This window comes from Micromys minutus (genome assembly GCF_963924665.1).
Source record: "Micromys minutus genome assembly, chromosome: 11".
In the NCBI taxonomy this organism is placed as follows: domain Eukaryota; kingdom Metazoa; phylum Chordata; class Mammalia; order Rodentia; family Muridae; genus Micromys; species Micromys minutus.
This window is the reverse complement of record NC_137980.1, coordinates 45,353,977-45,381,086: the sequence shown is the minus strand read 5'-3', so window position 1 is coordinate 45,381,086 and position 27,110 is coordinate 45,353,977. Positions and strand designations below refer to the sequence as shown.

General features: G+C 50.0%; 1 protein-coding gene across 2 annotated transcripts in view; it reads right to left on the bottom strand.

Moving 5' to 3' along the window:
- JPH2 (junctophilin 2) overlaps positions 1 to 22,749 on the bottom strand; it is an 81,187-nt gene extending 58,438 nt beyond the window's left edge. The window contains exons 1-2 of one of the 2 annotated variants that reach the window (XM_080925315.1): positions 21,918 to 22,749; positions 1,407 to 2,178 (exon numbers count right to left, since the gene is read on the bottom strand). In XM_080925315.1, coding sequence (XP_080781441.1) covers positions 1,407 to 2,178; positions 21,918 to 22,296 — 1,151 coding nt within the window. In that variant the 5' untranslated portion in view covers positions 22,297 to 22,749. The remainder of the gene's footprint in view (positions 1 to 1,406; positions 2,179 to 21,917) is intronic. The other variant, XM_080925314.1, reaches the window with a different exon arrangement.
- Between the last annotated feature and the right edge of the window lie 4,361 nt (positions 22,750 to 27,110).

The window sequence follows — 27,110 nt, the reverse complement described above, 5'->3', positions numbered from 1 at the left end:
TCTCTAGTTGGGATGATTGACAGTCATCACAGAGCACTCCACGTGGTGGACGGAGGTCTCTCTGCCACCCTGCTTCTTCAGCCTCCAGAGTGCTCCCCGTGAACATCCCCAGCACTCAGATCTCCATCTGAGTGTCTGCTTCTGGGGGACTCACCCAGAGCACTTCACCTGCACTGGCTTTCTCAACCCTCGGAACAGCCCTGTTTGCTCAGATGAGGTTATCGAGAAAAAAAAAAAAAAAAAAAAAAAAAAAAAAAAAAAAAACACAACCGGCCAAAGATGGACAACTAAGAAACGGTGGCACCATATGGGGAATCTCAAACCTTCTGGGATAGTGCTAGACAAAGCTCCTCATTACTCCAAGCCTCATTTAACTAGTCTAAACTATCATGAGGGAACTTGAAAGGCTGCCAGAGGCGTGGGGGGGGGGGGCGGGATCCAGTTGTTTAACACACAGTTAAACATTGTTTAAGACAACGTTAGACCTCAATCTGCTTTGCATTGAGAAGACATGGAGATGGAATGTTGGTGGTAGGGTGCAGGGTGAAAGGAAGACTGGATACATAGGTGGGAGATTGGATGGGTGAGCAGGGTTGAGTGACTAGGGGAGTGACTGGTGGTTGGATGGAGGTATGGTTAGGCGTGAATGTGGCTAGATGGCTAGATGGTGGAGGGGCCACTGAGGGAGTGGGAGTGGCTATCCCTATGAATAAAAGTGTGGCTGGTGGCTGAATGAATGGAAGGAGCTGGAAGCAGTGGTGGGTGAGTGGGCGGACTCATGATTTGTTTTTTTTACAGTGGATGGCATAACTGGGTGAATAGAGGTGTTGGGTGGATGAGGAGGGATGGATGCGTGGTCGAATAGATGTGTGAGCGGTCGCATTGGTGGTCGGTAGGAGATTAGACAGCCAGGGGAGTGAAAAGGGACGGGAAGTTGGCTAGTGGGTGAGGGTGGGTGTGGCTGTGTGGGCGAACACTTCGCCTGGGGTGAATTATTAAAGAGATTGAGAAACAGGAAGTGTTTGGATCGGTAAAAGGGTTAGGTAAATAGAGGAGTGGTTTGATGGTCAGAGTTGTGTGAAAGAACTGGAGGGCTGTCTGGGTGCATAACTGCTGGGCTTGCTGAATGAATGAATGAATGAATGTGAACGAACGAATGAATGAATGGTGGTATAGGTGGGTGACAGCATGGTGAGGTGAGCGAGTGGTGGGGTGGGTAAGTAAGATGGCCCCTGAGACCTAGCTATAGGTTGTGTTAGAAAAAGAGCTGCCAAGGACTTGGGATAGGGTGGCAGCCGCTAGGTGAATGACTGAGGCACGTAGGTAACTAGGTGCATGGGTGACTCACACTGTACAGAAATGCCGGACCAGACTTGGCTCGGACCCGGTGTCCACCGGGCACCTACCTGGAGGCGGCGATCTCGGCCTTCTGGCGCGCGATGGCTGCTGCGCGCTGCGCGCCCTCAACCCCGTGCTCCACCTTCTGGCGGACCTTGTTGCTCTTGAGCGGCAGCACACGGCGCTTGGTGCCCTTGACCAGCACATTGTGGCGGTACTTGCCCTCCTCGCGGTGGCCGTCGGGCAGCGTGGTGCGACCGTAGCCATGGCGCAGGTTGTCCAGCCACTCGCCCTCGTAGCGCAGGCCGCTGGAGCGTTCGCTCACGCCGAAGCCCGAGCGCTTGTCGTTCTTCCACTCGCCCATGTAGGTCTCCGTGGTGGTGGCATCGATGTCGGCGTCGAAGGGTGCAGCCGCGTCGTCCGGGCCCTCGGCGCCTTCGGCCAGGCTGCCTGTGGACGCGGCGTCGCTGGCGCCAGAGCTCAGCTCGCTCTTGAGGAAGCTCAAGCGGCTCCTCTGGCTGCCCAGCGACGTGCGTGACTCTGAGCGTCGCAGCCGACCCAGCAGGGCACCACGCGTGAACAGCCCTGGGGGACGCGCAGCCTCGGCCGTGGCCAGTAGGCTGAGCGCGAAGCCACCGCGCGGCACCGGGGGCGAGGGTAGCGTGGGCCCGTCTGCCGCCGGTGAGTCCGGAGCCACCGTGCCGTTGCTGTGCTCGCTGCGCAGCGAGGACAGAGAAGTGCGCAGTGGGGAGCGCACCACCACTGCCATTCCGTAGGGCACGCTTTGGCGCACACCGTAGCCATGCCGCATGCCATTGGTGAATTGGCCTTGGTAGGTCCCTGCGGGGGGTGGGCAAAGAGAGCTCCGTCAGTTAGATGGCAAGGACTTGGTGACACCCAACATGGACAAAGCAGGTGGGGCACGGAGAGAGCGGAGGCCATTCGGGACAAAGAGTGCGTGTTCTTGTGCCTATCTGGAGTGATCTCGGGGAAGATGCAGATTGGGACGCTGGCAGGCTGTGACCTGGGTCACAGGACAGCCAGGCTATCAGAGGGACAAGTATGCTGCTATGTGTATCTAAAGAGTGACCTCAGTAGACTACAGGAAGGGCCAGCAGAGTGCAGTGGTCTAGGTGTGGGTAACACAGGACAGAGCCCGGCAATCCGCTCAGTGTACCTGAAAACACAAGTGTGCTGGAGCACACAGGAGTGGGCGAGCCGGAGCCGGGAGTGTGGCCACCACCACGGTGGGAAGCTCAGTGAGTTACGTGAGTCAGAGAAATCAGTGTGAAGCCCTGTGACTAGTCAAGGCCCCGGTGCTGGGGGGGGGGGGGGGGACGTTCGGAATCTGTGGGATGATGTAAACACGCCCATGGTGGGAACATGCTAAGGTCACAGGTTTGCAGCAGTGTGGAAGTGGGTAAATCCATGTGTTACATTGTAGCTATCCGAGCAGGTCAAGCTGCGAACTGGACTTGAATGAGGCATAGAAAAGGCAGCCCTGTGCTGTGTGGTTGACGAAGAGAGCTGGTGCAAGGCAGTGTGCACGAAGCCTGTCTGAGAGCTTTTGAGCAAAGCCCAGTGGGGCTATCTAACAGAAGGCTGTAGTACAGTCTGACTGAATGGGGAGGCAGGATTGAATGATCATGAAAGGACATCAGAGGGCTGAAGCGGGGAAGTACGGCCAGACAAGACCCCACTGGTACACAGAAAGATGTACGGCTGTCCTGTCGTCCAAGGTGGGGTGACTAGTGAGACTGTGACCAGATAAGACAGCAAATCTGCAGAAAAGTGTGAATGCTGGTAAGAATGAGGAATGTGTGTGTGTGTGTGTGTGTGTGTGTATGTGTGTGTGTGTGGTATAAGTGTGTGTGTGATATATGTGTGTGTGTGTGGTGTGTGTGTATATGTAGTGTATGTGAATGTGTGTGGTGTGTGTATGTTTGTGGTGTTTGTGTAGTGTGTATGTGGTATGAGTGGTGTGTGTGGTGTATGTGGTGTGTGTGTGGTGTGAGATGTGTGTGTATGTGTGTGGTGTGTGTGTTTGTGGTGTTTGTGTAGTGTGTATGTGATGTGTGTGGTGTGTATGTGTGGTATGTGTCTTTTGACTACATGAGATCACAGGTGTGTGACACAGTGTGCACACAGGAAGCCAAGTGTTCATGGTCCCGTGGACGTGACATGAATGTGCGTGGGGTTGTGAGACTGTGAGGCAGCCGGAGTGTTCCAGTACAAGGCTGGGGCCCCTGATACAGTGAGTTGGCCTTGTGGGCATCAAGAAATGAAATCACAGCAGGCCTAGTGCTCAGCCTGGTGGTAGGAGGAGCTGCCAGCACACAAGGGCCCACGTGGTCGCAGGCACTCCAGCTTGTAGGAAAGAGTGTGGCAGCAGGCCACTTTGAGTCTCGCACAAGTAGAGAGGAATATAGACTCCAAGGACTGCCTCCATCCTAGCTGTGTGACCTTAGGCAACTAACCGGACCTCTCTGTGTCTCAGCTTTCTTATCAGAAAGAGCGATCACCTCCTACTTCACAGAGATAACGCTTAAAGAGTCTGTATCTCTGGACGATTGAAACGATCCCTGACCCTTGCTGTGGCTCCCAGTTGTACTGGTGCTGAGGTCACCTGAGCTCTGTGAAGAAGCTGACACAAAACTGTCAGGGAAGACTTTGTTTCACTCCTGTCCCACCTTGGAGCTATCCTCAGGGCTCCACCACAAACTGATTCCACGGTGATAACATCATCTAGTGTTTTGTCTTCACTGTGTATGTCCTGCTGACTTCCAAAGTATAATCCTGACCCCCGGTTCCAGATGTTGGCCTGGAGACAGATGTCCCCTAGATCTCTCTCTCTCTCTCTCTCTCTCTCACACACACATACACACACACACACAGACACACAACCTTCTTAGTCTTCCCCCACAGTAGCATTGAAAACCAGTCCTCTGGTCCACCTCTAGAGCTGTCGTGAGTACCAGTATTATGACATCAATGTCCACTGCCCTGAAATGGCCAATCAGAGCCTTTGCTTCATCTTAAGAGTCCCTCACATATCTGCATGATAAAGGCTTAGTACCCAGCATTGGACTATTCAGAGGTGACAGAGCCTTTAAGAGGCAGAGCCTTGTGGGAGGCCATGGCGTGTGTCTTTCCTCTCTCATGTCTTGAAGTGGGCAGCGTTGCTCCCCCACCACAGTGAGCCTATCCCAATGCAGACCTAAAAGCAACAGGGCCAACAGACCGCAGGCAAGCACATCCCCAAAACAGAGCCTCCAGAACCTACTGCAAGCTTCAAGAAAAGTAAGGCAGCATCCCTGTGACCTAAAACCCTCCTACTAGGTCTCTCCTCTTTTAGCTCTATTACCAAAGTAGGTGGCTTTCATTTAGATAAATAAATGAAATGTAAGGGGAAAAAACCAGAAAAACGAACAGACAAACAAGCAAACAACAGTGCCCAGCAGTGTTTTGCAAATATCCACCAGGAAACATGCACGCTCGGTCTAGACTCCCGCACTTTCTCAGCATCCTCACTTAGACTGAGTGGTGGTTGGAGCTTCAGCTCTCGTCCTTGGCCACCAACTGCTCAGCAGCTCAGAGGGGCTCTGTCCAAATATGCAGACGGATCACTCCATTCTGACCCTTCCTATTCCGAGGAGGAGCTGAGGCCCTGGCAACCCACAAGACCCTCAGGAATGTTAGCCCCCCTACTTCTCTGATCTCACCAACCCCCCCCCCACTCTAGGCATAGAGGTCTCTTGGGTGTTCCTCTCCCAGACCAGTAGGGGTCCTACCTCAGGAACTTCTGTGAGTACCCTTCCCTCAGGTACCTACAGGGCTCGCTCCCCTGTTGCCTTCTGGCCTCTACTCTGAAGCAATAACCTTCCCACCCGAGGTTTCTGCCCCTCCTCAGCTCCAGTCGTCCCGCAGCAGGTATGAAACAATAGGTGTCTTCCCTTCGGTTATTGTTCTCACTGTGACAAGCTCTGTAAAGGCAGGATTCTGTCTGCTTCTTGCTTAGGAAAATGAGGATTAGGGACTCCATACAAACACATTGCACAGCTGAATGAAATGAGTCCATTCAACTTTTATTCTCTTTTTTGCCTTACCTGTGAGGGGAAAAAAAAAAAAAAAAAAAAAAAAAAAACCAAAGCAAAACAAAACCTTGAAGAAAAAGTTCAGGTTCGGCAAGGATGAAAGACACTTGGTTTGGCAAAGCTCACATATTGCCAGAGCCCAAACTCCGGGCTTAGCTACACTCCTCCTGTTTCTCCAAAGAGGATGAGGGGTGAGAGAAAACAGAAAGGACCGTGAACAGGGTAGAGGAGCTGGAAAATGGGGACAGAGAAGACATCTAATCTCCAGGTTGGAGAAGTTTGTGAAATTGAATCCAGCAAGCTACCTGTGGCTAAAAATTGGCCTGAGATGGGCTGACGGGGCCCCTTTAAGCCCAAGAAAAACCTGAGACTGCAACAGAGAGCAGCTCTTGGCCACCCGTTGGAAATGAAACAGCCTGGCTATATTAGGAAACTTACAGGCATGCAGCAAGAGTCACCAACACCCAGGGGATATTGATAGTGGCAGGGCCCTGGTAAGGGGAATAAGGGGACAGAAGGGACATCTCCCTGTGTGTCTGAGATGGGGCTGGGAGGTCCTCCCTGGGGACAGGAGGCTCACATCTGCAGAGAAAAGCTTCCCTGCTGTTATCTGGCTAAAAGCACCTTGGGCAGGGGTGCTTCCTCAGCTGCCCAGTGATCCATTTAGACATTCCATTGTCCTAATGGACCCACTGAGGTCCCCAACAGGCTGGCATGGCCACCTCAGTTTGACCTATTTTCTAGTCACTTTTCTTCCTACCTCAGAACCTTTGTCCTTGTTTACTACAGGGTCTTACTGTGTAGACCAGGCTGACTGTGCACTCACAGGGATCCACCTCCCAAGTGCCAAGATTGAAGGCATGTGCCACCACACACCCCCAACCATTTGGGGGGATTTCATTTATATTTTATGGGTACTCATTTATTGCCTGAATGTATGTCTGTGCACCACGTGTATGCTATGCCTACAGAGGCCAGAAGAGGGCATCAAGTCCCCGGTGGTTGGACTTATACAGGGTTGTGAGCTATCATGCAAGTAGTAGGAATCGAACCCTGGTCCTCTAGAAGAGCAGCCAGTGCACTTAACCCTATCTCCAGCTTCCATTTATTTTTTGAGACAGGTTCTTGCACTATAGCCTAAGCTGGTTTGGAACTCACTGGAACCAGCCCAGACTGGGTTCAAACTCCCAGCAATCCTCCTGCCTCTGCCTCCAAATTGCTGAGGTTACAGACATGAACCACCCTGTCCCCAGCTCATTCCTTCTCTCTTGGCCCACTCTTCTCCCCTCTCTCCCATGGCCATCTTTGACATTCAGACCTCAGCTTACACATGAAACCATGCAGGGAGAATTCTTGGAACTCTTCCTTGAGTGCTAGCCAAGACATCTTCATCACCTTCTTCATGTTTTCCCCAAGTGCCATGAAATAACCACCATGGTGAATGGTTCAGTATAAACCTTTCCTCTCTTGTGGGACGTTATACTCCAGGGACCGGTGTCTAACTCATCCCCACAACGGTCCTTGCATCCTGAACAGTTCCCAGGCCCAAAGAGGTCACTGGCAAGCATTGATGTATGGCTATGTTTTCCTGACCACACTGTTATGTTGGCCTAGGAACAGGATCCACATCTCACTTCCTTCTCAGCCCAGGATGAAAGAGGCCTTAAAAGCAGGTGGTATTCAGCTCTAGATTCAGCAGTGCAAACCCTGGGAGTGATGATCACAGCCATCACGGCCAATGCAAACATGTGGTCCTGTCTCCCAGGTAGACAGAGACTGCATCCGGCCCTCTCCCCACGGTCGCCCTTCTCAGTTAGTTCTGAATAATATGGATTCCAGCCTTGACTCTCACCTTGAGTGTTTCTGAAACCCTCATTAGTTACTTAAGCCTGCAGACCCTCATTTCTGATATTCCATGAAGCAGAGGTGATGGGTGCCATTGGCTGCTCCTAAGTATTTGCTACTGAGCATGCATTTGCCAAAACTACAGCAGAGATACAACAGTGAACCAAATGGACATTGCCTCTGCCCACAGGCATGCGGACTCCATGCCAGGGATGGACCAAAAGCTTCTGACCTGGGATTCAACCACACACACACACACACACACACACACACACACACACACACACACAATATGGCAGAATGGCAGACACAGCAGTGGTCCAGAAGAGAGCTGTACAGTCAGTAAGGCAGTTGACTAAGGATTAAGAAAGGTACATGGGAGGCCATGGGGAGAGCTGACCCACAGGGAGTGCACATAAGAGTTGGTGGGTGACAGGAAATGTCCCCTGAAGGCTAGCTCCTTTTTGCTCCCGTGTTGAGGATGGAACCCAGGGTGTGTGTCGCTGGTCACGTGTCCGAGCACTGAGCTACCCCTACCCACCAAAAGGCCAGCTTTTTGGCAGGTCAGAGTCTTTTCTCAGAAATCCTGGCCCAGAAAGGATTAACTGTAAAGATGAACCGGAGCCAGGAAGGACAGAGAGAACCCAGGAAGAGATGGAGGCCAGCTCCGGGTTTCTGCTTCCCCGTGGTTTTACAGAAGAAAGAATGCTTGGCCTCTATTCCCACCGCCAGGTCTCTGCACTGGCTTTTCTCTCTGCCATACACAGCGTGGCTCCCTATCAACTCAGCCCCTCTTCTTCCTTCTGATCTCAGCACAAACGACACTCTCGGGGAAGAGTTCTCCACATTCCCATCTCCTCTCCCTTCCATCTGCTTTCCAGTCTAACACAGCTGCTGCTGAACTCGAACCTCTGCTGTTAGAACGCATGCTCCTACAGGCAAGGCCACGTCTGCGTTCCCACATACACACCGAGCACACTACAGGACGGCTAGCACAGAAAAGGCACTCAGCCTGAGATGAAATTCTGAGTCTCTCTCTTACCAACAAGGGGACCGTGACTGATTATCTTTTCAAGGCTCCTGTGAGTCTTGCAAAGTTTATTGCAGAGATCTCCACCTCTCCACAAGTGTGGGCTTTCCTCACTTGATAGAAAATACATGATTTGAATCAAAAGTGTTCCCTACAGGTTTATGGTTCTAGTGTCCGGTTCCCAGATACTGTGGTGCTATTGGGAAGGACAGCCTTTAGGAGGTTTGTAGGGCCTAGCTGGCAGAAGTATGTTACTAGGGACAGGACTGGGGGTTATGCCAGGTCTCCTAGTTCCTACTCTCTGCTTTGAAGTCTACCGAGGACTTGGAGTCTCCACTACTCTGAACTTCATCCTGTCTTGACCACAGTGGTGGATGGAGCCCCCTGAAACAGTGAACCAAAGCAAACCTTCCAACCTTAAGTTGTCTCTGTCGGCCATTTTTCTCACAGCACCAAAAAAAGTAACTGAGACTGAAAATGACTGAAACAAAAGGATTCCTCCAAGGCGACATGTCCTGCTAATACCAAGACAGTTCCAAGCTAACTGAGAGGGCTGGTGACCCTGACTCCGGTGACAAGGACGCTGAGTTAACATGCTTTCGAGCCAACTCTTCAGGAAAAGCAAACAAACTTTGATTTGCACCATTCTTAGGTGTAAATACTCCCTCCCTGGCTGGTCAAGCTAACCAAGGGTTGAACAGTTAGTTACTTTGAAAATTTCCTAAAAACATGACTTTGGGCTCTCACAAGCCAGCAGGAGCTGGCTCAGAGCCAGGATTTAATACAGGGTCTCAGGTGGATGGGTCTATAAACATGCCACCCACACAACTACAGCCAACCTGGTTGGGTGTGAGAATCTCTGAAGAGCCAACACTGGAGTGAAACTTGGAGCACAGTTTAAAGAAGCAAAGTTCCTGACCACCTCTGTCCCACCCCATGTCTGCCTCTGTCCCACCCCATGTCTGCCTCTGTCCCACCCTATGCCTGCCTCTGTGCCACCCCATGTCTGCCTCTGTCCCACCCCATGTCTGCCTCTGTCCCACCCTATGTCTGCCTCTGTGCCACCCCATGTCTGCCTCTGTCCCACCCCATGTCTGCCTCTGTCCCACCCCATGCCTGCCTCTGTCCCACCCCATACCTGCCTCTGTCCCACCCCATGCCTGCCTCTGTCCCACCCTATGCCTGCCTCTGTCCCACCCCATGTCTGCCTCTGTCCCACCCCATGCCTGCCTCTGTCCCACCCCATGCCTGCCTCTGTCCCACCCTATGCCTGCCTCTGTCCCACCCCATGTCTGCCTCTGTCCCACCCCATGTCTGCCTCTGTCCCACCCCATGTCTGCCTCTGTCCCACCCCATGTCTGCCTCTGTCCCACCCCATGTCTGCCTCTGTCCCACCCCATGTCTGCCTCTGTCCCACCCTATGCCTGCCTCTGTCCCACCCCATGTCTGCCTCTGTCCCACCCTATGCCTGCCTCTGTCCCACCCCATGTCTGCCTCTGTCCCACCCCATGCCTGCCTCTGTCCCACCCCATGTCTGCCTCTGTCCCACCCCATGTCTGCCTCTGTCCCACCCCATGTCTGCCTCTGTCCCACCCCATGTCTGCCTCTGTCCCACCCCATGTCTGCCTCTGTCCCACCCCATGTCTGCCTCTGTCCCACCCCATGTCTGCCTCTGTCCCACCCTATGCCTGCCTCTGTCCCACCCCATGTCTGCCTCTGTCCCACCCTGTGTCCACCGTAGGCATTGTTCATCAGCCATAATGCCAAAGCTAACAGGGTCTCACTACATCCCTTGACACATCTGAATACTGCCAGTAAGTTAGTGTTGCATGGAATTAACCTGCCTTTAAGGATGGTGACACATGCCAAGTCCTAGCACTCTGGAGGCAGAAGCAGGAGGATCATTGAGTTGGAGACCAGCCTGGTCTAGAGAGTGGGTTCTAGGACAGCCAGGGTTATACAGAGAAACTCTGTCTCAAAACAAAGACAAAAACAAACAAAAAAGATAAACATGATCATGTTCTTCTTGCAAAAGAGAATCTCAAGAAGGCTCAGACAATGAGTGTCTTGTCCGAGACCGCACAGCCAGGCAGTAGCTCAGCTGAGACCAGAAAACCAGATTTCCAGCTTCGCTCACTCCTGTCTGGTTGGTTTCAAGAGCTGGGTGTCACCGAACAAGAAGAAACGAAGACGTACCCTGAGTCTAAATTCTGGGAAATGTTCTGTTAGGGTCTGAGTCTCAAATGTCCCTTACGACTCATGTGTTGGAACACCTAGTCCCTGTAAGGATGTAATGTTAGAATCCAGCTGCCGCTCAGGCCGTAGCCCCTGAGGGAGCCTTTCCCTCCCATCTTGAGGATCCTGACAGGCGCCCTACTAAGACAGTGCCTGTTAGTCCCTGGTTCACAGACCTCCTGATGTCAATGGCTCTAGCCAGAGAAATCAATTTACTCACATCCAAGAGGGTAATGGTGGCCACACATCCTAGCCCATCCCCGTCCCTGCCTCCTGTCTGGGATTCAGAGAGTCTAAGTACCAGTTATGGAAACCTCCCCCATCCTCAGAAAGAAATAAAAGGCTCTCGTTTCTGCCATATGCACCTGAACTTCCTGTCTTTGGAGCCTTTAACATGTTCTCTGCCTCTGGTGCTCAGAGTCCCTGCCATGAGGTTATCTGTCTGTCTGTCCATCGCGTTAGTAACTTTTCTAATAAGCTCCTTACTCCCCAATAATCTATCTCAGTGACCCTCTTGACCACACCCCCACCATCTCAAACCTTTCAGTCTCCAGCTGGCCGTGATGTTTTGTGTTGTGGCAGGGGAGGGGGAGAGGCTTGGTCAGTGAAGGTGGGTTGCTTTAAGCAGACCTTGCTTCTACCCTCCCCCGCCTCTTTCCCATCCCCCCCCCCACTTCCTGATTTGCCAAAATGTGAACAAGCCACCTGGCAAACTGCAACCATCACCAGCCAAGCTGCTCCAGCCCTCTCCGCCATGACGGACTGTTCCCCCTCAAACTGTGAGCCCCACCTCCCACCCCACCCCATTTAAAAAATAAAAGCCATTAAAACCTCCTCTCCTCCCTCAAGTTGCTTCTATCAGGCGTTTTGATACAGAGAGAAGTAACTAATGCAATCTGGCCTCTTCTTGCACCTCGAAGATGTCTTATCTTGTCCACACAGCCCTACCTTGTGTGTGTTGCCGAGGGAGCACACAATATTCATTGCAAAATATTCAAACAAATGAGCGTGTGGACCGATGCTCTCCCATCTCCCCAGGCAAGACTACTGTCAACCACCGAGGTCTATGCTGGCCATTTGCCACCCACGGTACATGCTCATGAGGTGGAGGGAAAGGCTGACAGTTTACCGCTCAGCCATTGTTCCCGTCTCTGAGAATGAACAGAGTAGGGTGGGCACTCAATAAATGCTTGCCAGAGGACTTGCATGCCTCAGCCTGCTTCCATGTGAGGTGTAAGTGGTCCCACGGTTCTCGCATTTCCTTCAACAGGCCCTCTGCTTAGCATCTGGCCAGCGTGGTGTTTCCCCCATAACGCTCCTGAGGCCTTGCTCAGGACTTGCTCACCTGCAGGGCTGGCACCACAGTCCCTTCCATGGCTTCCAAATGCCTCCATCCATCAAAGCCCCACAGTCTCTGGTTTCCTGGGATCACCAACAGCGCTGAGCAGAAAAGCTGGCAGCACTGGTGACAGCTCCCAGGAGCAGGGTCAGGTTGCGGCCATGGCTGCCAAGTCTCCTTAGCCTTCAGAGCTCTGCCACTCCCACATGTAGGGCTGCTGCCCCGGATGACACCCCACAGCTCGCACAAGAAGCTGAGGATTAACTCTGCAACACTGGCTGGGTGCTGACAGCACAAGGCCTGTGGTCTGGGTGGAAGCCCCTTGGCCAAGCCTGGGTCAGCTCAGCACACCGAGAGTTACCAACAATGCTGGCTGAGGCTTTAGGCTGGAGCTGATTTGGTATGCAGGGGAGCGTCTGCGTTCAGAGGAGCCCACTGTCATCAGGCCCACGAGAATGTCTTAACAGGCATCTCTCACCCATGTGCCAGACACTCAGCTCCTGACTGTCACTCATGTCACGGCCATATCTTCTTGGTTCACACAAAGCCTGGGACCATCACCACTGCCTACCCCCCCCCCTCTCTCACTCTCTCTCTCACTCTCTCTCTCTCTCACTCTTGCTCTCTCGCTCTTGCTCTCTCTTTTGCTCTCACCCTCTCACTCCTCCTAGCCACAACATCACCAAAAACCTACCAGTCCTCCCTTCAGAGTGCCACATCCTACCATCTTGGTGATGGTGGTCCAGACCTCTGCCCTTCTCACCTCCATCATGAGTAAACCCACTAATGTCCTCTACTCTGCCCTGGCTCCAATGGTCTCCTCTCTGCCCTGGAACTAAAGGCATCCTATGAAAGCAAAGCAAAGCCTGTCGCTCTTCAGCTTTGGGACACCGGCATGACAAAATTCAGTGGCTAAAGCTGCTTCTGCCAAGATTAAAGATTTGAGTTCAGTCTCTGAGACCCACCCGGTGGGAGAGAAGTGGCCTCAACAGCTCTGTCCTGGCACTGTGGTGCACACACACCGACAGAAAACACATATGCCACATGGAATAAGAAAATCTTTCATTTTATTCATTAATTCTTAGGGCCCTAACAGTGGAATGCCAGCAGCCACTGAACAACCTCACCAACCTGCTCTTTCACAGCCCCTGTCTTCCTCAGACTAAAAGCTACATTCTTGCACTGGCCTACTCACCCCTTCACAAAATGCCCCCTCCCCATTGCTTTCCTGGCAGGGACATTACCATGTCCTTAGCATGCCAGTGTGTTGAGAGGGATACACTGTTCATCTGCCCTGGCCACTGGGAGAGGTTACACCTGGGTGCTTGGTGAGGAAGGGTCTGTAACGATTCCAAATAAACAGTTGGACCACAGTGACTCCTGAAGAGCGCGTTCTGTAGGCTGTATACACCTCGGAGCTGACCGCACTCATGCAATGCATGCGTCGCCCAGGGTGGTCATCTATCATGAGCTCAAGCTTCCCCCAAGCACCCGTGGCTCATCACTGCCGACAGGGAGAGCCCAGAAGGCTCAGTGCCCTGGAGTGGCTTTGTGAATTGTTCTCCACCCACACCTGGTTCCTCCGCCCTCAGCAAATGCCCCTTAGGAAAAATAAACAGGAGGGAGAGGGGCCAGACCTCCCTGCCTTCCTACTCTATGGCCCTGGCCAGGGGAGAGGCGGGGGGGGGGGGGGGGAACAGCCCTCTGGCCTATGGTAGGAAGCACGCTGCCCCCCCCTTCACCCCACACTCTCAGCAGTAGCCCTCAGAACTTGAGACTGGACATTCCTCACAAGGGTGTGGCTCGCCTAGCAGAGCTGGTGTGGGGAACAGCTGCTGGGGGCACAGAATTAGCAACCCCTAGAAACCAGCAAGCTGAGTGAATCCCCAAGGCCTGCCTTGGACAGGGCACATCTGCTGCGACTCCGCCAATCGGATGCGTGAGTCACGGAAGCAAGGCCCAGAGAGGAAAGGTTGTGTCTGCTTTCTCATCTCTCTGAGGAGGTTCTCTCTCCCTGGAGTGCCCAGGAAACACCAAGAAGCTGTTCGGACAGCAACTTAGCCCACTGTCACGCTGATCCCTGCCTGTGAACTGGGACATGTGATTCTTGAAATAAGGTTAAAATATGCCGATTCTACATGGGAAACGGAGCCTGGTAGAGGTCGGGTCTACACTGGCAGGTCACGAGGCAGAACTGAGCCAATCACCGTCTCAGTTCATTAACCCTGCCGAAATTAAAGGCTGGCTTCTGTGTTCAAAAATACCGTCCCGAAGATAAGAACAGCTACGACTCAGGCTGAGTTAATTCACCCCGAGGATATGAGGGCACCATGAGAAGAAGGCACATCCTCACGTTTTCGTATGTGCCGTGCATTACACTACGGAGTCTACATTTATTATCTCGTCTCATGGCTATGTTAAGAGAAAATTTAACCTTCGTGGTGGGAAAAGAGAAGGTTACTTGATGTTCACAGTTAGCAAGAAGCACAGCTGGAGTTTGAGCATTCACCTAGGTAAACTAAACCCCGACCCCAATGTGTCTCCCATCTTCATCTACCTTGTGGGTTCTTTTTTCTTCAACCCTTCTCCATCCTTTTCCTTCCACCCTTTCACACACCCCCAACACTTGATAGGAGAGAAAATGGGATAGACGGGAAAAGGGGTTGACAGTATCATTAGACTACTTCCTGCTGATTAGGGCATCCAGTTCTTTGGGGACAAGTTTGATTTTTCACTGTCAGGATATCTCTAATTTCTTCTCATTGTTTCTTCTCTGTGCGGGACTACTTAACAACCACGACCAGCAGTGACCAGCAGTGACCAACTGTGACCAACAGTGATCAACAGTGACCAATGACAACCGACCAACAGCAACCAACCAACAACCCCCACAGGCTCCCGGAGCCCTAGCATTTATATATCTTCTGAAAAGTCCCCAGAACTACAAACATCACACAAACTATCTGCAGCTGGCAAAATCACACCCATGCTAGAACACCAGGCAAGTCAGTCAGCTGCTGTGGACATTCTGAAGCATCCCCATCCCAAACCTGCTATTAAAATGAAAACATATTCTTAGAATATTCCTGTTTTTTTTTTTTTTTCCTAAAGAAACCAAAATTTTCACTATACCTGTCAGATTCTCTTAGAATTTCTATACTTTGTTTTCAGTCAAAACATTTTAAAACTAAAGGTACTTCTTGCAAATTTGAAAAGCAAAAAAAATCCCAGTAGAATTGAGAGAGTCGTTGAAGAAGGTAAGAGGATTTAAGGTCAACATGAAACAGTTATGTCGGGGCTGGAGAGCTAGCTCAGCAAAGAAGCGCACTGGCTGCCATTCCAGAGTGCCATACCTGGCACCCACATCAGGCAGCTCACAACCGGCTGTAACCCCAACTCCAAAAGACCCAATGCCCCTGGCCTCTGTGTGCTGTGCTCATTTGCATACACCCACATACTGACATATATAAAATAGCTTTTGAAAAAAATAAAGAAGAAAGAAAATAATCGTGTTTCCATAAACTAGTATCAAATGGGTGAAAAAAATAAAATTTAAGATACCTGTGGGTTGGGGGAGGGAAGATGGGATAGGGGATTTGGAGGGGAATCCGGGAAAGGGGATAGCATTTGAAATGTAAATAAAATATATCCAATAAAATCAGTTTTTTTTTTAAAGTACCGCCTCTTAGGGACATAGATGGATAAATAAGGAAGTTTCTTTAAAACTTAACTCTGGGAGAACAGAGCTGTGGGCTCAGAAAATGTGACATCCTGTGCTGCTCAGTCCTCTGTTCCGACAGATTCATTGAGTTTGTGTGTTTGGAACCCATTAGACTAAATGAGTTTGAGTCACTAACTCTGAGCAAGAAAAAAAAAAGTAGATAACAAATAAACAAGCAAACAAACAGATGAAAGCAAACTGGGTTCTGAGTGTGGCGGATCGGGTTCTGGACGAAATGGTCTCGCCTTTCTTTTTTAAAGATTTATTTACTTATTTATTATGAGTACACTTTAGCTGTCTTCAGGCACACCAGAAGAAAGCATCAGATCTCATTACAGATGGTTGTGAACCACCAAGTGGTTGCTGGGAATTGAACTCAGGACCTCTGGAAGAGCAGTCAGTGCTCTTAACCACTGAGCCATCTTTCCAGCCCTCATCTTTTTAGGGTATGGTGATAATAGTAAAAGCACGTGGCAAACGGTCCTGAGAGCTTTACCTAAGCCAGAGCATCACTGAATCCCCCAACAAGGTTCAATAAGAAAGAAGCCAACATGGCCCAGAGAAGGAAAAACAATGTGGAGAGTTGGTTCGCCTTCTGCATTTCCGTCCATGTACACAGGTGGAGAATTGCAGTGCACGTAAGATACACATCTGGCTGTGGAGTAGCAACTGGTAATTTGAAAGGCACAGGCTAGGAAGAAGTCTAAGCAGTATGGTGCACGTAAGGCTCTTAGCACAGGGCCAGGTGCACGGCGAAGCCCAGTAATTCCTGTGGGTGAGCGTCACAACCTTGCCGTTTCATGGGGAACCTAACTTGAAGGTCTCCTGTCAACATCTTGAAATCTGTGGGTGATTTTGAAGATACCTAGCATGATGTTTCAGTTGATAAAGTCCTTGCTGTGTAAGCACAAGAGTTTGGATCTCCACCATGTTAAAAGCCAGGTACATGCAGAGGCACACACCTGTAACCCTAGCTAGCCATGCTGAATCATGAACTCTGAGTTCAAATACAGACTCCGTCTCAAAACGTCCTTGCTGTTTTCAAGCCCCATCCCTACTTTCCACTAACCAGAGATCCTTGATCTTTCTCAGTTTCCTCATCTGCAAAATGGGATAATAATGATATTTTCCATAAAGTAACATGGTCATGTCATGTGCCCAGGATAGCGCGCAGCACATAGCAAACACTCTAAGATCACTATTATTAATGTTAGTTTTATGGAAAACAGTGGACTTAGGGGCCATCTTCCAACTGTATTCTTTATTTGCTTGTTTGAGATAGGGCCTTGGGTAGCCCAGGCTATTCTCTAACGAGTTATATAGCCAAGGATAACCTCCTGCCTCTTCCTTCTTACTCTGGCCTGACAGACGTGTACCACTATACCTGGCTCTGCTGCACATCTTGGTTACTGGGTTTATTTTTGAGTGAGATTAGGAATCTGAGGATTATCTGAGGAAAACCCTCCCAGGGAAAGGACAGGCTGCCCATGTGCAGACACCCTACAGGAGCACTGGCCCCAGGTCAAGTGTTTTAAAAAGCAAGAATCACAGCCCAGGGGTGGCTTTTACCCATAACCATTGCACTTGGGAAGCTGAGGGCTTCAGAGACTCTGACTTTACAGCAGAGACAGAGAGGGGTGGGGAAAGAAGAGGAGGAGGAAAAAGAAAAGAGAAAGCCAGGGTCACGGTGGTCTTTCAAAGTCTGTGGTTTCCTGGTGGAAGTGACCAGGTAGCCAAGCAGTGAGTTACTTCTTCAGGGCTGGGTACGTGCACCGGCTTTAAGTCAGCAGCTATTTTTAGCTTTACTTTATATGGCCAGGGAAGGAATGAGGGCTATGTGGGGGGGGGGGTGCCAGGAGGCTCCAGTTCAGGGGCCTCCCCACCCCACCCCTTCCCATGCCAGAGCTGAAGAGCTGAACCTCCCATTAAAGCAAAGCTGGGCAGAGAGGGCAGTGGGGTGAAGGTGGGAACGGCAGGGCCTTTAAAGAAACTTCTGGATAAATTGCTTTAGAACAGTGACTTTCAACATTTTTGGCCATGATTTTTTTTTTTTTTTTTTTTTCAAGACAAGGTTTCTTTTCTCTGTGTAGCCCTGGCTATCCTGGACTCACTTTGTAGACCAGGCTGCCTCAAACTCACGGAGATACACCTGCCTCTGCCTCCTGAGCTTTGGGATTAAAACACACAGTGACACATACACATGTCCATACATTACACGTCTGCACATACATGCACATACATACAACATTAACTAAACTTTCCAGGAAATAATGCTTCATCCTGTGCTCCATGAAAGACCCAGTTATTTCTGCTCTGTGTCTACCATTATTTCTATTATAAAAAAAAAAAATGTAGGTCCTGACCCACTAAATTGATGTCTACCTACAAACCAGTTGGCACCTCCAGTCTGTGAAGCTGATGCTTGCTTTGGTTTAGTCACAGCGAATATACGGCCAGGCAGCTTCTCAGTATCCAGGACAAGACGCAAGTTTTAACTCAAGCTTCGGGCCCCCTAGTAGACTCTGTTCCTTTCAACCAAAAGTACAGCTTACTTATGAACCTGCAACGGGGCTTAGCTCACCACCTACTCCAGGAAGTCCTCCTGAAGTTCCCAGCCTCATGCTCCAGTCCTCACCTGGCTCTTCTTAGTGCCGGCTGCTGCTGGGCTTAGCGTGGCTCCTGTCACATTCTGTTCTTTCTACACTTCACAGGAAAGCACGATGGTTGCTTTACAAAACGCAGTATATGCTGATTGAACGAACTGATCATCTTAGCAGTAAACACAGCAACTACTGTTTCCTACACTCTGTCATTTATCCCATGGGAAATAGATGAGTGAGTTTTATGGAAAACAGCGTAGAGACACTGGCCTGTGAGCCTGACGACCCGAGTTTAATCTCCAGGTCATATGCCGTGGAAAGAGAAAACCAGCTCTTACAAGCTGTCCTCTGATTTCCACACATATGCTGTGGTGGTCACATATGTCCTGTCCTGTCCTCTTCCTGGTAAATGTAATAATAATAATTTTAAATCACATGAGAGATTAGAAGTGGTTCGTCTCACAGATGAGGATAGTAAGATTCAGAAATAAACCCGGTGGGACAGGGTCATAACCCGGACTTGTCTGGCCCCCACCTGATCCTAATCTTAGGATCTTATTGGTCCACATCCTTCTTGGTGCCATCCAGAAGAGGGCAAGGGGCAAGTCCTTAACAAACCCTCAGGGGACCGATGACAGCTTGATTAAAGACATTTTCCAAAGCAGCAGCCACATCTAAATTTGGATGGTTACACCTTGTGTGTGGCTTGGAAAAAAAAATCTACAAGGTCTCCAGAGTCCCTGGATGTGGGGGCATCTCATGGGAGGGAGAAGGCTGGGCGGAGCAGGGCAGCTCGATCACGTGGCCTTAAGAGCTCCACAGCACATCTGGGCTCAAACCCAGGACCCACAAACTTGTGTCACCCAGCCTATGCCTGCAATTCCAGCATGCACTGCTGCCTCATTCTCCTGTTCTTCAGACAGGCTAAGCCTGGTCCCACCTCAGAGCTTTCGTGTCTCCACTGCCTTCTTGAAAAGCTCTCCTCTCTAGACCTCCCAACCCAGCATCGGAGATGACTTCATGCACTCTATTCCTTCACTAATGGTAACCTTGAGAAATTATATACACATATAATATCTATTAATATAATATATGTATTGTGCATGTATTTGTTTCTGGCTTGCTTCTGTGTCCTTCAACAAACAGGGGCTTCTAGAGGATCCTGTCTGCTCCCTCCTCCAGTCCCTAGCACCAGACACAGCACAGTGACAGGTGGTTACTGCCGTTGGCTGCAGGAGTGAGTAAGTTTCCTCATTTTGGATGTGTTGGCGATCAGCCCATCATGTCCTGGGTTCACCTCACCCCAGGAATGTGTATCCCCATGATTCACATCCAGATTTCCATGCCTTTAGAGACAGAGAAGAGGGATAGAAAGGGATATTTGACGCATACCTGCCATGCATCTTTTTACATAGATGACTGATACTCTATATCAGGCAAGGACTGTGCCCATTTTATATCTGGGAAAACTGAGGCTTGCTCTCTACCCAACCTCCAGTGCCTGGTTACGTGCTCAACACGATCATCTGCTGAGTCGAAGTGCACTGAGTTGGTGGCTTGATGACTCAAGGTCAGCAGAATTTGTCCTCCGTTCATTCCTGTTCCATCCAGTTTTGTCAGCTACTCTGGGTGCACTCAGCAGCTAGAGAGACAGAGCTGAAGGCAGGACCTCAGCTCCCACATGAACCTACCCTGCATCTCAAGCCACACTCAGCATGCTCACCCAGGGGATGGCTGTTGCTTAGCCTTGCTTCCTTGCTCCACCCTCAGAATACCCCTTTCCCATATCCTGTCACAGTGCAGAGGGATAAATCCCAACAGCGACATCCTACAAGTGGTTTCTGTGCCAAGAGTCATTCTTTTCTGAAGAGCCACAACTTTGAGTCACTTAGCTCATCAGGAATGTGTCCTAGAAGTACCTCAGTCAGAAGGAGCCGTGGGGCATGGTGGAGCATGTCTATAATCCCAATACCCTGGAGGCTGAGGCAGGAGGATTACAAGTTCAAAGCCAGCCTGAGCTGTATTCTGCCTCGACACAAATGACCGCAAGAGTCGCTAACTGTTTTCTGTGAGGGACAGCAGGTAAGTGCTTTAGGTTCTGTGCGACAACAGCCAAATGTCTGGATGTCAGACAGAGGCATTCATCTGTTATAGAATATTTGTTTTTAGATTTTTTTTCACATAATTACAGATCTGAAACACTCTCGCTTTGTGATATATACAAAACAAGCAGAGAGTCACTGACCAGTGATCTTTATAGTTTCTTCCCTCTCTTCCTTCCCTCCGTCTCTCCCTCCCTCCCTCCCTTGTGAGAGTTACACTAGGTTAGCAAGCTGTTATGACATGATCCTCCTGCCTCAGCCTTCCGAGTAGCTGGACTACCATATGGTCCCAGTAAAGCGACACTTTCCGGAGAGCCTGTTAAAACAGCCTTTGCTGCTCGCTATGCTGGCTGGAAGGCCTGGTGAGCCCTCATGCACTTGCGCCGTTGCTATGGGCAGATGCTGGCATTGTCTGTCCACTGCCCATGCTTTGAGCGGTACTGATGTTCAAAGGTAAGCAACATGTTCAAGTCACACCCTGTAGTGCTCTTTGGCCTCAGAAAACTTCCTCTTTATCTTAACTAGGATATTCTCTGAGCCTCTTAATGTCCCCCTCTCTGCTGGGGCAGTCTTCATCTCCTTCTCACGTGATCACACCTCCCTCGCCAAAATCTACCTCAAGAGTTATATGTCCTGAAAGCCTTCCCCTGCCCCTCAGACTTCTCTTCTCTGCCACCACTCTCTGACATGTTTGACTGAGATTGTGGCCTGCCTGCCTATCTTCGAAGCCTGAGTCCGTGTCCTTTTTGTATCTAATTATCCGTGTAATAACTGACACATAGGCGGTCCCACCGAAATATGCACTGAGTAAGGCTGGGGATGTAGAGCAATTGTCTAGAAATATGTGTTGAATAAAAACATGCATGAGTAAATGGAGGGATGGATAGATAGATGGCTGTGGCCAGGTAAATAACTGTTGGATGGGTGGATGGATGATGGGTGGATGAGTTGGTGGATGGATGGATGGATGGATGGATGATGGGTGGATGAGTTGGTGGATGGATGATGGGAGATGGATAGGTGTGTGGATATGTGGGTGGATGGGTAAATGAATGCTGGGCAGTTGCACAAATGGATGGAGAAGTGAATGAATCTATCCTGTGGAAACTTTTTCAGAGCAAAACTGAGGCCAGCCCCCAGCTCTGCTACAACACAAGTTAAAACCTAGCTGTTTACATACCTAATACATACAAAACACAAGGAAAACCAGAGAAGAGCATACAAACTAAATTAAGTATGAATTTTGCTTGACATGTTGACTTTCAGGGTTGGAGCTTCAAAGAAATAAGCTGCCTTGTGGTTTTGTATGCCTAGGCTTTATAGAATTATGGCTGAAGTAATACATACCTAGAGGGTGAAGAGAAATGGTTACATTTTATCAAGTGTCTGATGAGAGCAGCTTATAGGACAGCCTTGCATAGCCAGTCTTCTCAAGAACTGCCGTATTGCCCTTTCTTTTCTGATAAGAAAATGGGTACAGAGAGGCAGAGTAGCTCGCCTAGAGCCACACAGGAACGATCACCTTAAACTATCTCTTTCTTTGCCAATACTCTGCTGTTTCCCACCGTTGCTTCTGGACCTCCGTCACTCTCTGCGAGCAGAGCTGGACTCACCTCCGTCTGCGTAGGTCTCTGTGCCATAGCCGTCCTGCAGGCCGTTATTCCAAGTGCCCTCGTACTTGGCACCACTGTTTGTGCTCTGCCGGATTCCGTAGCGCCCCTTAAAGCCATGCGTCCACTCCCCCTTGTAGAGCCAGCGCCCCTTGGTCTCTATGCCAAGCCCGTGTCGTTTGCCCTGGCTCCAATATCCCTCAAAGGTATTCCCACTGGGCCAGGTGTAGATGCCTGCCACTTCAAAGCCAAAATTCCAGGAGCCCGAGTATTCACCCTGGCCCTTGGGGCCGGTGCACAGTCCGTGCCCATGTGCCTTTCCCCCTTCCCAGCCCCCACAATACGCCCCACCATCATCAAAGTCAAAGCGGCCCCCGCTCATCTCATCCTCGCTCCTGACAACTCCTCTGTCCTCCAGCTTGGGCGTAGGGGTACCTGATGCTCTCCAGGCACCTCCAGGCTGAGCCCTTAGGCTCACCACCGGACTCGAGGAGGGGAAAAGCAAGATGCCAGTAGAGACAGAAAAAGCCCAAAGACCAAGTCAGCAGTGGGGGCGCTGGTCAGTGCCATGGCTGGGAGGCCCCCTCAGTCATCCCAACAAGGCAGCAACTTAAAAAGGAAGCAGACCGAAGAGACTCCAAATTCCCACAAAGCGTCCCAGGTTCAGCTTCCATGGAGTCTGGTGTACTCTCCTTCAGAAAGCAATGAAAGTTGGGGTCCTGTCTTTTCAAAGAGGGACAATTCCCGGTTTAGCAGCCCAGCCGAGACTGAATTCCCGCCACCCACCCTGAAGCAGCCGCTGGCCCCCTTCTCATCCACCCAGTGGGCGTACAGCTCAGATCTCCCAGCTGCCCCGCCCCTTCTCCAGCCCTGCCTTCCTCCCAGGATAGAAAGGTCAGTGTTGCCCTAACAAGGCCATTGGATCTCAGAAGCTGCTCCCAAAATAACCCCCTGGCTGGCCCAGCCTTCTTCAGAGCCGGAGGGAGGGGGGCTTCCAATCCGCTGGGCCTGCAGACCCAGGCAGTGGCCGGAGGGGGCTGAGCAGGAAATCTGAGAACCAAGTGTAGCCAGCTTAGCCACTTGGTGGCTTGCCTTCTTGTGGGTCGGAGCTGCCTCCCATCTGGGAGTCCCCAGGATCCGCAGGCAGGGAGAAGAGACAGAGACCAGCGTGACTGTCTTTATACCAGGGCCACTTCCTATCCCCAGGGTGCAGGGGGTGGCACACTTGGGGCTCTATCACTTCCAGCATGCCCTGGCAGGACCTGGGACTTGGGGCTTTGGTGCCTCTGCCAATCCCATTGAAGAATCCAGTGACCTACAGAGAAAGGAATGGAGGAGCGTTGCACATATGCCTTTGAAAGCAAGTGGAACTCACAATGAGCAGAGAGGGTCTAGCCACGGGGCGAACATGAACGAGTCGGGTTTCTGGGCTCACATTCTCACCCCATCCTCAGCCCAGGAAACTAGGGAGAACCCTGGTAGAAAAAAAAAAAAACAGTTCAGGAAGCTGGGAAGATGGATCAGTCGATCCCCAGAACCCATGAGAGGGGGTGTGGGGGTGGGAAGTGCTTCCAGGGCCGACAGTCCTCTGCCAAGACCAGGATGTCTTCCTTGTTTTGAAGATTCATTTCTTCTTACTGGAAGTTGGTGGAAACCTGGGTGCTAGAAATTCACCAATGCCTTTCGCTACTGCCCCAAGAGCCTCTGAAACCTGGCCTCCTGGGCTCTTAGTGCTGGAGCAGAAGCAAGCTTGGGAAGGGAGATATTGCAAAAATAATGACCTTGAATATTTCTGAGATGAATTTCAGTCCACCACAGCCCACAGCCTGTGTCAAGAGCACAGAGAAGAGAGTAATCTCCTTCCTGCTCATGGAAGTGTGTGTGTGTGTGTGTGTGTGTGTGTGTGTGTGTGTGTGTGTGTGTGTCTGTGTGTGTATGTGTCTGTGTGTGTGTCTGTGTGTGGGTGTTCATAGCATGGCTGGAATGGAGGAAGGTTAGAAATCACTAGAAAGAAAGAAAGAAAAGAAAGAAAGAAAGAACAAAAGGAAGGAAGGAAGAAAGGAAGGAAGGAGAAACGAAAGAAAAAAAGCTGAGGTCCAGGGAGCATGAGACAGTTATCTGACTTCTACCATGTCTGTCTGACGCATTCCCAAACCCCATGATGATTTTGGCCACAGAACATGCCTGCATTCATTTTCTTGTTTTAGAAATGGGCAGACTGTGTTCCCTGCTTTCCCACTCTGCTGATAACAGTCCCTGCCAGTTGCTGCTTCTCATGATTACACTGCCACCGACCTTACAAAGTCCTTTTGGTCCACATTTCAGCATCAGCTCCACACAAAACATGCTCTCAGCCAGGTGGCCAGCACCTGTTCAGGGGGACCTCCAGCTCCCCACTAAAAACACTTGGTCCATTCTCTTTCCAGCTCAGCAACCACAGGACAAGGTAATGAACAGTCAAACAGAAAGGAGCGTGTCTGTGAGAGTCTGTCAATCACTGCAATGCTGATCTTGGTTAGCCATATCCTAGGAGGGGACCCGGAAATATATATTTATCCCTGTTCACTCCTAGTAGCTCCCTGTGATGGAGCCCTTCCAGAAGGATCACCTACAATCATAAAACCCAGATTGTCCAGTCCTTCCCAGACCAATGGAGCTCGGTCCTCATGGGAGAGGACCTGGGTGGCAGCAGTTGCCTCTGAGCTTCTCTGACTTCAAAACACTGAGAACTTTATCTATTAAAGATTTATTTGTTTAATTATGTGTATCGGCGTTTAGGTATGTGTGAGTGCAGATGACCTGGGAGGCCAAGTGTTGGATCCCCTGGGACTAGGAATTACGGATGATTGTGAGCCACCTGGTGTGGATGCTGAGAACTCAACTAGAGTCCTCTGCAAGAGCACACCCATTCTTAACCACAGTTAGCTCTCCAGCGCCTTATTTATATCCCCGCCCCTGTGTGTGTATGTGTGTGTGAGAGAGAGAGAGAGTGCATATATGGAGGTCAGAGGACAACTGAGAGAGTCCATTTTTTCCTTCCATCTTGTGAATCTCAAGGATCAAAGTGTGGTCATCAGACTTGGTAACAACACCCTTAACCTGCTGAGCCATCTCACCAAGCCCATTGTGAATTTTTCAGATGGTTTCTTGATAACATTGATAGGTTTGCATATGTTTACTTTATACAAGCCATATAGAGCAGAAAGTTTGGAAGTTAGATGTATATTCAAATCCCAGTTCTGAGCTGTGCCTAGTGGTATTACTTAGAGTGCTGAGACAGGAGGATTTGAAGTTCAAAACCTACTGGGCTACATAATGAGTTCAAAGCCAGCCTGGGCAACTTAATGCAACCCACCTCAAAATACAAAATGAAGAGTGCTGGGGACAGATCTCAGTGGCAGTGTGCTTGTATGGTAATGCGAGGTCCTATGTTCAATCCCCAGAACTGGAAGGACAAAAGCAACAACAAAAAACAAAAAAGCAAACCTCCCAGCTCTGCCCAGATGAGTTAGCTTAGGATTCTCTCTAAACCGAGGTCCTGTGTCTCCAGAACTCGCCTGGGATCAACATTTGCATTAAATCACAACCCCTTGACATGACTAGGGAGAAGTTACAAGAGTCTCTGCTGAAGAGGTTCATACTCAGGGACTGGACAGGTGGCTCAGTGGTTATGAGCACTTGTTGCTCTTGCAGAGGACCCAGGTTTGACACCATCTGTAACTCCAGTTCCAAGGACCCAACTCCCTCTTCTAGCCTCTGTGAGCACCAGAAAAGCACATGGTACACAGATATAGACAGACAGACAGGCAAACAGACAGACAGACAGGTAGACAAAGATAGATAGATATAGCTATCTATAGGTACAGATATCTATATAGATAGATGCAAAATATTCACAATTATTAAATAAGTAAGGTCCATAGTTTGAAGGCATTAAGCACAAACAACAGTGGCTATTATTACTACTCCCAAACAACAAAAATGCTTTCAGACTATTATGGCTAATAAAATAGTAACCAAAGAAAGACTAAATACTAAATACCTGGCACTGACTCATCCTCACCCTGTGCTTTGTCTACAGATAAACCACATCAGTAATAAAGGAACCCTTTGATCTTGCAAAAACAAACTTCAGATTTCAGAATCTGGCATTGGCCTTACTGCACAGCCAGGGCTGAGCTTTCATGAAAATTATGGCTCCCCCGCCTTTTCCACTTATTTTGATCCTGTGAATTTTGAGGAAAGTCTGCCCTCTTGTGGCTGTATTATGAGACTTTCCTTAGGAAAACAAAGTCCTTCAAAAACTTTAATGAATGTAAACTGTTTTTAAAGATGTATGGTGTTGGGAAGATGGCTGAGTGGTTCAAAGCAATAGCTGCTCTTGCAAAGAACCTAGGTTTGAGTGCTACCACATACCCAGATCATAACCATCTCTAACTCCAGTTCCAAAGGATCTGATGCCCTTAGGTGCTGTGCACATGTGGTACAGACTAAGTTCAGGCAACATTCACACACAAACTAAATCTTTGTGGGGAAAAAAATCTCTTACCAAGATTTATGCCACAGCCTGGTTCTATCTTGTCAAAAGCACTCACTCCATTTTTCTATGTTCTTCCCAGGGAGCCCAAGATGGAGGGGACCTGCACTGGACTTCTGAAGGCCTGGAGAGAGAAGGCCCATCTTCCTAGGAACCATTTTGGATCCTTAGTGGGTCCACACCCTTCCCAGACTCCTGTGCAAAGCAAGGATTATTTGTTCTAATGTATAACAGTACACTTTTGTGTCCCACAGTGGCTCACCCAGGCTGGCCGCAGATGCTCTTCTGTCTCTGCCGATGCAGCCGAGACCTCCCTTGTTAAAACTGTTTAGTTTCTTCAGTTTCCTACTTCTCCCAAGTGAAAAGAACTCCTATGTGAAGCCCAGATCCAGGCTTGAGTCAACTCTAAGGCCAATGAGGTACTTTGTGGATGATATGCAAGTGAGGGCAAGGTCTGTGTTTGAACAGTGAAAAGTGAAAAAGGTAAGAAACAGTTTTTGAGAGGCCAGAGAGATGGGGGAGGGAGGAGCCAAGATGGAGGATGAACCACCCTCATGTGGCTCTAAATAGCCACAGGTATCTATGAATATCTTATAAGAGATGGACAGTTTACACCAATATCGACTGAGTTTGTGTGGACGTTTTGTGGAGTGGTAACT